At 40.0% G+C, this 12,722-nt stretch overlaps 1 protein-coding gene across 1 annotated transcript; it reads right to left on the reverse strand.

Moving 5' to 3' along the window:
• Nucleotides 1-4,452: 4,452 nt before the first annotated feature.
• On the reverse strand, nucleotides 4,453-11,582 carry dnajb4 (DnaJ heat shock protein family (Hsp40) member B4). Its single transcript, XM_003448450.4, is given in 5 exon segments — nucleotides 4,453-6,241; nucleotides 8,370-8,702; nucleotides 8,705-8,767; nucleotides 8,770-8,948; nucleotides 11,072-11,582. Coding segments are annotated over 5 exon segments (1,017 nt in total). The 5' UTR covers nucleotides 11,283-11,582; the 3' UTR covers nucleotides 4,453-6,010.
• Nucleotides 11,583-12,722: the final 1,140 nt, after the last annotated feature.

The following is a 12,722-nucleotide window of genomic DNA, read 5'->3' on the forward strand; positions in this document are numbered from 1 at the left end:
TATTCAAACCCAAACAGTAAGTCTAATGCTAAACTTTCCAAACGTGCCCAAATATGACTGAAAACCCGCTGTAAATGTGCGTTTTTGTCACATTTTCTCAGAGAATTATGTTTAAAGGTAGCATAACTCTGTCACAGAGGAACTGTAAAGAGGGAGGGAACCATTACTTTAATCATGAGGACAATCACGTGATTTTTCTGCGTAAAAAATGCCAATATTTATACACGAAAAAGCAACGTGCCAAATTTAGCGAGTAATCATGTTATTATTACAGCTCCTACCTGACGGCACAATGAAGCTGACCTCTAGTGGAGGTCCCCTGGAGGTTTATCCTGTGTCTTTATGTTGGATCAATTCATAGGCGACTTTAAACTCCTAAAAAAAACTTTATTACTAGTAGTATTAATAGCGTGTTTTAGTATTATTTTCTGACATTATCTTCAAATGTTATATTTTCCCAGATTTTCTACTGACGACAGTACAGGATAGAATAAAAACAGGCTTTATGTCCAGTGTTGTTGATGTCATGATGTTACAGTGCACTCACATAAAGGCTGTTCTGTCATTTAAAGCCTAATAAGACTTTCGCTGAAGATGCAGAGGTAATTTCATGACACAAATCAGTGATGCAGATTTAAAAGAGAGCAAAAGTTCAAACTGTTAACCTGATGACGCAGGGACACTGTTGTGAGTTATAAAGTGTCTGCTTGTTTTTATTTGTTCTCTAAATAGCGTCAAAAACGTTAGTTAGTGCATAAATCATTAGAGATTATTAGCTAATTTTAACCTTCTGATCCATTAGTCTGCCATTAATTTAAACATTTTAGAAAAAGGTCATGTTTGCTTATTTTAAGTATTTCTCTGAATGTAATCATCTGCTAAATTGTGACGAGTTGGAGTATTAGCAGCGTTTTCAGTTTTGCTTTGTTTCTTTGGGACTTTTTCAAGCTCCTGACACTGAACATCCACTTCTAGAGTTTCAAACTAAAAACAAAAACAAAATAGACTCAGTGACACTGACTGTACCACACTATTATTTTCTGTGGAAAGCTCACTGCTACCAAAGTTAATGCTCTTCAGATGCTGGTTACACTAAGAGCTGAAGGTTTTACATTCTGCTTTGTGAAGCAAAACAGTGAATTTACATTTGCATGTAATGTGGGGAAAAATGTCCTTCAGTGGTCACACAACACAGGACAATACACTAAAGAGAACAGACTGAAACTCTACACAACGTTTTACAGAGAAATCCACGTTTATGTTTCTTGCATATTGTTTCCGTGATAAGTATTTGTTGCTTCTTTTTTTTTTTTTTTTTTTTTAGTATTTATTATTGATTATTTGTATTTTTTTGCTCTATCTTTTCTTCTGTCTTAACTTATCTCATTTTATCTTGCTTTGTTTTTGGCCCAAATGGCCAAATGCTTTCTGTTTGAATCTGAAGAGTCTGGATCTGGTTTCTTTTAAAGTGCTATGTATTTAAAGTTAGTATTAATATAAAAACATGTAGATTATCAATGCCATTGTGGAAACAAAACCTTGGTCCGCTAAGTGCAACATCTGTTGCACTCTGTTGCAATAAAATGTGAGAAGAACGGCTTTCTAAACTGCATCCTCGCTTTTCTTCCTCCTCCATGGATGGGCTGTTACCTATACCATAAAACCAGCATGTATGCTGAAACGATCCCCTTCACATTTCTGCATTTTCTTGTACTGTGCGTTGAAAAACTATTTGTCTCCCTTCCTAATTTATTTATTTTTTGCGCACTTACTTTTATATTACAATACAATATACAGTTTTAACTGATGGTTTCATTTATTAAAGGAAAAAAAGATCCAAACCTACCTGACCCTGTGTGAAAAAGCAATTGTCCCTAAACCTATAACTGCAAACAAGAGTTTGCAATAACTGATAATGAGTCTTTCACATCTCTGGAGGAATTTTGGCCAACTCTCCTTTGCAGAATTGTTTTAATTCAGCCCCATTATAGTGTTTTCAAGCCTGATCAAGGCCTATATTTGGGCTTCAGGGCACAAACGGATGCTGACATTGATCAATTTGGAAAAGGTCACCAAGCCAAGGAGGTCACAAAAGAACTCAGAACAACATCTGAAGACTTGTAGGCATCACTTGCCTCAGTTAAGGTCAGAGTTCATGATACAACAATAAGAATGAGACTGGGCAAAAATGGCATCCATGGAGTTTCAAAGCAGAAATCACTGCTGACCAAAGATAACACAAAAGGCTCGTCTCACATTTACCGAGAAAACCCATCTTGATGATCCTTAAGACTTTTGGGCAGACACTCTGTGGACTGACAAGACAAAAGCTGAACTTTTTAGAAGCGTTGGGTCTCATTACATCTGGTATAATGCTAATGCAGTGTTTCATACAAAGAACATCGCACCGACAGTCAGGCATGGTGGTGGTAGTGTGATGGCCGGGGCTGCTCTGCTGCCTCAGGACCTAAATTACTTCTTGTAAATGATGGAACCACAAATGCTGCCCTCTACTGGAAAATCCTCAAAGAGACTGTCCAACCATCAGTTTGTGCCCTAAAGCTCAAGCAGACTTGCACTAGGACAATGATCTGAAACACACCAGCAAGTCCACCTCTGAACGACTCAGAAAAGCTTATCAAACTTTGGACTTGAATGCTCTTCATGCTTGAAAACCCCCCAGCGTGGCTGAATTACAACAAATTCTGCAAAGAAGAAATTTCTCCTGAGTGACGTGAAGGTTTCGCCAGTTACTACAAACACAAGACTGCAGTTCTTGTTGCCAAGGGTGGCACAACCGGTTATCAGGTGTAGGGGGGATTACTTCTTCACACAGGGCGACGTCGGTTTGGATAGCTTTGTTTAATCTTGAAAAATGAAATCACCAGTTAGATATGTTTCATTTGGTCTGGTTATCTTTGTATAATATTCAAATTTGTAAGTGTGAAAACTTGTAAGTGTGAAAAATGTGCAAAAAAAAGAAAAGAAAAAAGAAATCACTTTTTCACACCACTGTATTGTGTTTTCCTTCCCTTGCTGCAGCACCACATTTCCTTTTCCTCTTCCACTGGCAGCCTGTTGCCCCTATAAATGTTCGCCTGAGCAGCTCGTTCAGGGTGTAACTCTGTTGCACTGAAGCTCTAAAATATGTTTTATTATACTCATATTAAAGGTGTACAGACTTATACACTCAATAACTGTTCAAGTTGTAAAAACTTTACCTACGTTTCCTAAAATATGTCCAAGTGATAACAAAGATGGAGATGTGCTCTTTCTATTGTCCATAAAATCCAGAAATCTTCAAAGGATTTCATAAATTGTTTTGAAAACGTAAACTGAACAAAAGAAACTGAGAAAATTGTGAATAGTTGTGTTACAATACGCACATTTATGATTAAACCCTGCAGAGACTCAGAACATTTTAACTATTTGAGGAACAATCCTGCATTTGGTGACTCACACAATGAAATAATCTTCACATAATTTGGGGATGTAAAGTATTCGTAACAGCTATTTTGACCAGATACACCAAATAGCACTAATAATTGTTCATGTAGACATTTGTACTTAGCCATTTGCCTAAACCTGATACATTTGCAAGTGCAAACAGCAACAAAAAGACAAATGCTCTTTTTGTTGTGTGCAAATAACAAAGCATTTCAAGAATTTCACATATTGTTTTGACAATTTCAACTGTCATCCAAGGACTGAGCCAAAGAAGCTGAGCAGCAAGTGTGACACGGCCATCAGCGTGTCGCTTATAAGTCAGCAGTAACGTGTTACTTGAAGGCTGAGCGTGAAGCACGTATCGCATAAAATGAATCTGTTTAAACTGCTCCTCAGGCGTACAAACGCTGGGGGAACTATTTGATGAATAAATAATTATGAGGATGAAGTTGCTGTTTGAATGCTCCTCTTTAAAACAGGCTTTGAAGAATCAATTTAAATGCTGATAATGAAAAAGTAAAGACCTTTGTAAATCAGTCGTACTTGTTAGTTATCGAATCTGCAATATTTAAAGGGACTAAATATTGGTTTATGAATTTTAATGCATTGCTTAAATATTTAATGATGAGGCTTTCACTGCACTTTGGATAAAAATGCAACATTAAACAACAAAAAATGGGAAACTGTGGGGGGTAAAAGCTCCAGGAAACATCATTTCAGGTTTAATCCGTGACCTTTAACTTAGAGGCCATACTTTTACTCACATAATGCTCACAGATACTAGATTTAAAAATCCAAATGCCAATTTCTAGTCAGAGTTACGGCGATTTTGAACGGAGAGGATCGGCAGCTGGTGAGCTCCCGCACTACCCAGAGCATGTGTGTTTACGCTCCACTCTCTGTGCATGATAGTGACGCATCATCTGCATGAATCTCTACACATGCTGATAGACAATTTAAGATGGATGGACGGGTCAAGTTATGTACAAAGAAAGTACGACCTTATTCAAAATTCAAGCTTTTATATGTCAGAACGTGACAAAAATCAGTCGTTCCTTAGCAAAGCTTAAAGTTGTCGAAATACAAGCCCGGATGAACAACATTGACATATTACACCATGTCATTAATCATTTAATAAAAACTGAGAAAAAATGCAGAAGCAGTGTATGTAAAACCAACTATGATCTTACTGCTTCCATAGGAATTAAGAGGGTAAATAGCACTAAATGCATCTGATCAATTGATCATCAGTATCTGTGACAAGGCTGAAGTTTTGGCAGTTTTCACATGTGCATTAACACAATGCCAAGGAGGAAAGATGCCTGCAGTAATTTTAGAGAAACAACTGTTGTTACCTATCACTCTGGGTAAGCCATTCCCCCCAAATTTAAGTTCATCATAGTCATGAAAATTCACTGCTTCTATGTGTACATAGATAGATAATTATAGTTTAATTGCTGGATATTATTATCTGCCAACACAGCCAGTTTGAGGGGTTTTTTTTATATGTCTATTTATTGTTATACTCTTCTGAACTCCTGATATTACCCACACCAGTAAAAGTAGCACTGAAACAGACACTAAACTCACTGAGTTAAAATCAATAAAAATCACTGATGTAAAACTAAATAAAAATGGGAAATTTTGTGAAAATGACTAAACAGCAGTAAATCTGGCGCTAACACGGAGCTCTCCTGCATGAGTCAGCTATAATTAAACATTCATATTTGTACTGTGAGTAACTTTACACATTAAATTCAGTCAAGGTATTTTTAATCTTAATTTTGCACATCAGAAACGTTTTTTACAACAGCAAAATATTCACATTTGACTATCAAAATATAGGTTCATTTCATTCCCCCCTGGGCTGCAAAGAACCCATGTTGTGTAATAATAATGCTACACAGACTATAAATAATCCTAAGCAGTATTAACTTTTTTTTTTCTTTTTTAAAGCGATGACTGTTTATATCCCGGAGGAGGACGCGTCTCTGAATGCCTCTCCGTGGCTGAAACAGCTTGAGTCAGTTTGTGTGTAAATATTTATTTTAAAATTCAAGTTCGGTATCTTCACAGGTAAGTTTCTAAAATGCACACATTGCACCTGCTGAGTTCATTCGATCACCTTCCACCTCAAATTCAAAGAGCCTCCAAATCAAAGTTCACTGCTCGCGGCAAAACAAACGTGAAGCCTGACGAGTCGAAATCAGAGCAAGACAACGAGCTGTTTGACACTAAAGTTTGTTTTTTTGCTTTTGCAGCTGTAGACTCATTCACACCAAAACATTTCCAACTAACAAAAAAGTGGCAAAGGCCCACAAACATGAAATGTGCACGTTCAGATATCAACAGCCTTTCGCTCGCACTTGTATCAACTTGGCAGCATGCATGGCATTTATAAAAACACCACATAGCTCAAAAATAGAAATTGCACATTCGCCATTTGGGAGGGGGGGTCCATCTGTGAACTGTCAGAACTGTCCTTGTGCATGTGTGTGTGTAAGTGTGTATGTGTGTAAGTATGTGTGTGTCACGTGGCTCTGTCTCCCTCGTTTATTTCTTCCTAAGCTGGTAAATGCCGTTTCAGGACATCTCTGGCGTTTGTCGGCAAAGACTCGGGAAAGTTCACATCAAACTCCACCACCAGATCGCCTCTCTGCTCGGGGTTTTTGGGGAACGGGAGACCCTGTCCGGCTACAGTTTTTCTCATGCCGGGCTTGACGACGTCCGTGATCTTCATGTTGCACGTCTTCCCGTCTATCGTCGACACGGTGACGGAGCATCCGCACAGCGACTGTGAAGACAAGAATATGAGTGTAAGGTGAGGATCGGTGGGAGAACAGCAACCCACACACTGACGACTGCAAAAACGGCAGAAATAACACAGAAATCTGCTCACCGGCTATGTCGGGGCATCATCTATGGTTCATCTATGGTTCCTTTTTATCATTATTTTATTATTATTAAAGGTTTTCTCTTCCTTTGTCCCACTTTCATTTTCCTTCTTACTTTATTCTAAAGGTTTGATCCTCGTGTGTTTGTTCTTCTCTACTCTGTTGTTTTCCCACCCTGCTTGTTTTGTGATTGTGTTCACCCGTTTCTTATTACCCTTCCCTGCTTGTGTGTATTTAATCCCTGTGTTTCCTTTGGCTGGATCTCTGCGGTTCCAGGGTTTATCTTATTTGCCCATCTGATATGTTTTTCCTGCTATCAGTGCCAGAAATAATTACAGTTTCCCCTTAATTCCCTGATAGTCCAAAATGGTTTCCTCTCTGTGTTTGAATCTTTTCTGCAGACTAAACCAGAGGCATGAGATACATGCAAAAATTCACAGTATAGGTCAGTGGAAAAACATAATTACACAACAAATGTCAAAATATGTGTTCGTGCCTTTGTGTTATGCAAGTTCAAAAGTAAAAGAAAAAGCAATTTAACTGCAGCTTTATCTGATCAGATAAAGCCGTGCTTACTTTGCGATACATGCGTAGAATCTGACGTTACACTAGAGCTATTAATCAAATACTTTACTGTTCTGTCTAATCTAACTCAAAACATGAGCGTAGGTGGATCGTGAGAGAGAATCTGCAACCAAAGCTGCACAAAAGCAGACAAAAAGAGCAAATACACCGAGAGTGAAAAGAGATGAGCTGATAAACAAAAGCTCCTCGAGTCTAACATCTGCTACCAGTACAATGTGACCATATTAACTAAATACTTATGACTGTATATTTTTTTTTTGACATGATATCAACTTAATATTTTCGAGTGTTTGTTTTGGAGCCTCGAGCTGATGCCAGCCGGGTGTGACCGGCAGCAGCTCTTCAAACCTAAAGTATCCTCAGCTTGGTTTTCCTTCCTGACACTAACGAGGAGCATAACTGACAAAACAAACAACATGTTGCATTCAATGTGAGATGCAACTCGAAACTGAGACCATAAGCTTTTCAGGAAAGTGTTCAAAGAGATCATGAATCAAGTAAGAGGAAGGATCGTTTCCCACATACTGTTTTTACAGCCTGACTTCTTTCATTGCAACTAGAGGAGTCTCCCCCTGCTGGTCATCAACAAGAATGCAGGTTTAAGGCACTTTAGCATATTATCCAAGCCAGAAGCTACATCTGTCTTTTAGATTTCTGATTAGTCTTCCACAGACTTTAACATTTAGTTTAATTCTGCTTTGACAAAACAATCTTAAAGACTATTTTCAGAGCCCTGAACTACTTTAACTCTCCGGATTGGTTTTCATCAAGAGAAGGAAGTTTGATCAGCTGTCATCAAGTGATTACAGGTGGTCATAATTTCCATTATGAAAGACTAAATGGCTTCAGTTATCATTCTGTCTGTATGCTTTTTTTTTTTTGATTGGGTCATAGTTGCCCACATTTTCCTCTTAATAAGAGTCTCATTGTGATTGGAAACTGATTAAAAGGCAGCTTAATTATAGCATGCACAGCTGATCTGCTGGTAGTGGTCATAAATTCAGAGATGTGGAGGTTATATCTCTCACTGTGTGCTGAGGAGAGTGGGAGGAACCACATAAGTAAGTACATCTTGCACCGTGTGCACGTGGGTGGCCGTCGCCTCTCCGCTCTCCCTGCGATACAGCTCCTACTTCTCTGCGCCGATGATCCAGATTACATAAGTGTGCATTCAAGGTGTGTGTGTGTGTGTGTGTGTGTGTGTGTGTGTGTGTGGTCTGGTACTATACTCATTCATTTAAGCCCGTGCTTTCCAGGGAAACAGCTTTTGAAGCAGAGTACCTACAGTTTATTGATTGTGACCAGCGTTTAAGCTGCAGAGCATTAAAAGCTGCACTCACAGCTAAATATGAACTTGTTCTGTGTGTGACTTATTCATCTATCAGACTCTATTAATACCTCTACACTCAGACAAAGCAGGTGCCAAAATAGAAAAGGCCTCACCTGTCGTAAGCTCACACGCACTGGATACACAATGTTGGAGCCCTCCCGCCTAAAGTGGGGGTGTGGTTTGTCCTTGATGACGAAAACAATGTCAGCGGGTATGGTACTTGGAGACTCGTCTCCCTCCCGGGGGAACGTGATCTTGGTCCCCTCCTTCCAGCCCCGCTTAATCTCGATAGTGAGTATCTTATCCTCAGTGCGCATGGTCCTGCCATCTGGATTTAGCCTTTTGCGGGAGATTTTCATCCTCTTGGTGCAGCCGTGGAACACCTCCTCCAGGGTGACCCTCAGTTCGTGGATGATGGGCGGGTCCTGCTTCCGCCGCTGCTGCCCCCGAGGCCCGCGTGGCCGTCACGGGGGAAGCCGTTCAGGTTGAAGCTGGTGAAGGAGCCGAAGGGTCGTTTCCGTCCACCTCCATGTCCTCGTCGTCTCGCCCGTTCGCTTTACGCCCGAAGAACATCTCGAAGGGGTTGGAGCCGCCGAAGAAAGTGGCGAAGGTGGCGTGAGGGTCTCCATGGAAGGTGTAGGTGAAAGTGGTGCCTTGTCCGTCACCAGTGGGCCCACTTCCTCCCTTGAGACCTTTTGGGCAACAGAAATGATTAATGACATGAGCACTCAGCTCAGAGAGAGCACTTACAGCATGACTGATAAACTCTGACTTAGGTGGATCCAAAGTGCAGCCCAGTTTATCAGAGTTCTGCTGAATGATCTTAGAGCTAAAACATCAAACCATGATGGTCCCAGTTTCTTTATTTCACACTTTACATCATTCTTGAGTGAGTACTGTGGTTTTTAAGTGTTAAAATACCACATTACCTCAGAGATTACCTGCATCGTATTAATGATGTTCCTCAACCATCATTCCAAAATAAAACAGAAAAATATGGGAGTAAAGAAAGTTTCCTTAAGGGGAAACTTCAGGACGTCAGATGAGGGAGGGAAAAGTGACAGAGAGACTCCCTGTTCTCAAACACCTCTTCCAGTTCTTCTGGTGAGAAATTCCCAAGTCAGCTGAGAGATACAATCACTGGAACATTTCCTGGATCTGCCCCTGGGCCTCCTGTCAGCAGGACCTCACCGGGGAGGTGGCCAGGAGGCATCCTAGTCAGATGCCCCAACCAGCTCAACTGCCTCCTTTTGATGGTGAGGACTAGCAGTGCTACTTACTACCCCAAACCAAAAAGTCAGTATAAATAGCGTTGTTTTTAGCCTTTAAAAAAAAAAAAAATAATTAAATCATTATTATTTTCAGTTTTCAGTCACAGTTTGGTTAAATCTACATTGCTATGTTCAGGCTTAGGTTAACAAACAAAGCCTTTCTGGCAGAAAGTCGTGAAGTACAAATTCTTCCATTATCAAAGTTTTCCAGTCTCCTTCCCCAGTCTCAAAGCTATGACATCACAACAATAATATTGTTGCACTGGAGAAACATGATGTGGGAAAAATGCCAACATGGCAACACCAGACTGTGCCTGTTATTCAACTAGCAGCTGATACTGGTCGGTACTCTGAGTCGAGGGGACAGTACTGGTGTCACGAGAAGGAAAATTGGATTAGTGCAAGAAAATGACAAAAAAATGCTGAGAAGTCAAGCCACTTCAGACATAGACGGACAAATTCTGAGTCTTACAAAGTATTTTTAATATCAATATCAGGAAAGATATCTTTGAGATATCAGAAGAGATGACTCATGTAGGGGCTAATTGTAATGCTGCAGTTAGATTCTCTGATGGAGCCACTGCAGGAGCCATGTTATGCACATTCTTTCTTTACATCTCTTCCTACTCAAACTGTTCAGGTAAAAGTTTTTCATGTATCTCCATCAGAGGGCCAAACTGAGTACAACTGCTAAAGTTGAACCACGCCACCTTTGTGGAAATGATGGGATGATGGGATACACTTTCTGGTAGAGGTATCACATATAAGAGCATGTCCCCTGTTACAAAACTGGAAATTTGTCTGGTTTTCTCTTTTCCTCTTCAAAATGGATCTCACCACTAGTAATCAGCGGATTTTTGATTGAGATCAACTCCCAACTCAGGGAATTGTTTGCATGGTTTGAGGGAGCTCTTACAGAAGCCATATGGTTCAAATTTCCATGCTCATGATGTCATTTTACCTTTTTCCTGCATGCATTTTCTTGCTTTACACTTTCCGTGCCTTAAACTGTGCATTTCTGAGAAAGGTTCCTCGTGTATCCAGTTACATTAAGAGAAGAAAAATGTTTTTGGGTGAGTAAAATTGTAAAAATCATAATATGCCTCCATAAATTTTAAATATGTGGTTGTGGAGATGATGGATGGTCTATTTTTCCTTCCGCACATCAACCAAAGATCCCCGAAAATAGCAGTCTGGACTGAAAATCTCCATGTAGCTGCATGTACCTCTGCTGCTGTAACATTTTGTACAGAATGACTGTTGGGTAATTGAAAGTCGTGTGAATCGATATTACCCCCGGTTTCTCTTACAGTAGTAAGTGCTGTGCCACATATGGACTGAGCCTCCTGATAAAATGCACAGAAATGTATGCAGATGATCTGCCGAACAGCTGTGCTGTGGGCCTGCTGCTGTGCTGGTTACAGTGTGTGACTTGAATTGAAGCCAGTTGTGTTTTACATGCAGCCATCCAGCTTCACAGCGCGTTCATAACGGTGTTTTAACCCGAAACACACAATAGCATGCAATTAAAAAATATACGTTACCTTCCTCTCCATACTGATCATAAATTTCCCTTTTCTTGGGATCACTGAGGACTTCATATGCTTCGGCGATTTCCTTAAATTTCTCCTCGGCGGCTGCAGACTTGTTTTTGTCCGGATGCCATTTCAGCGCCTGTTTTCTGTAAGCTTTTTTTATATCCTCATCCGTGGCTCCTTTAGAGATACCCAGCGTTTTATAGTAATCTTTGCCCATTTTTACCCCACTTATCCCCCTATAAGAAAAATAATAAATTAACAAATAAAAAGGGGGCTAGAGCTCCCGGAGCAGAGCTGGTAGACTGGCCTGACGCGGGTCGACGGATGGTTGTCACAGCTGACTAATAAACAATAAGTATCCGCAGACAGACACACAGTGGAGGATGAAGACCATTTAGAGGGGGTTAGTCAACGCCGTGGACCCTCTGTTATTTATCCGTGACTGGATGACCCTCTTTAAATAGCCACGGCTCCCTCCCCTGCATCCACAGCGCCAAAGTCAAGTCAGACGCAATAAATAATTCTGGTTCCGGTGGGCTTGAGCTTGCGCTTCCAAAATTATGATACATTAGAGAATGTCTTGTCTCTTGTATCAAACTTTTTCCAGAAAAACAATAAAAACTGCGAAACACGCTTCAAGATGAGCAGGTGGGACAATTATTTCTGACTAGAGATAATAATAAAAAATTATAATAAAAAAATTAAAAAATGGCATTGCCTACCTCCACAATTTACGAAAAATAGGGCATCGAATCACATAAATGTTTGTCCTGATGCAAAAGCAACAACGATGCAGGAGTCCAAGAGCCGAAAATATCAAACTACAGTCAAACCAATACCTGATACGCTTTGTACGAAAAATACAGTCAGCAGGGTGCCAACACTTTACTGTAAAATTTACAGTGACGGTGTAGTTTTCTTACGGGATGATATTGTATTTTTGAGATACACTCTGCTTACTGTAAAACCAAGTTATAAATTCTTACAGCTATTCCTTACAGTGCGGTACCCATGAAGTGAAAATCAATTATTGTATGTTTATTGTCTGTTTGAATTCGATCTCGAAAGTATTACCAAGCATACAGTTCTGCTGTTTATGCAGCCCCACTCAAAATTTGAAACACACCCGCTCATTGTAGAGTTTTTCATTACTGTTATTGTTTTTCTACATTTTAAAACACCACTGTGGTCATCCACATTTTTCCTGTTGCATGTATATACACGACTATAATGCTGGATATTCACATTAAACAAGGCCAAAGTTTCAAATAATGAGGTTAGTGTATGTACAGGCAATCGTGAGCCAAAAGCTTAGACTTCCGACTCCTCTAAATGCTCTGTTTCATACAGTTCTGTCTACTCTTGGCTCTTTATGACGTCACATAGAGGGAAAACTTCTCAGGCACAAAGATCACCCAGCTTCACCCAGGCTTAGACCCAGATTGTTGAGCTCCGGTTATGTGATGCTGTTTCTTTATCCACTGAGCTGAATTGATGCATGTTGATGTGGGTTAAGTGTTAAGTGTTACCTCTAATTCTAAATAAATCCCCAACAGTGCAGCAAAACCTTTCCATGCCATCACAGCTCCTCCCCCAGGCCTCACAGTGAGAAGAGAAAATGCAGATCTGTTCACCTTCTTATAAAGAAACCTAAATT

Source organism: Oreochromis niloticus, linkage group LG18 (assembly GCF_001858045.2).
Source record: "Oreochromis niloticus isolate F11D_XX linkage group LG18, O_niloticus_UMD_NMBU, whole genome shotgun sequence".
In the NCBI taxonomy this organism is placed as follows: Eukaryota; Metazoa; Chordata; class Actinopteri; order Cichliformes; family Cichlidae; genus Oreochromis; species Oreochromis niloticus.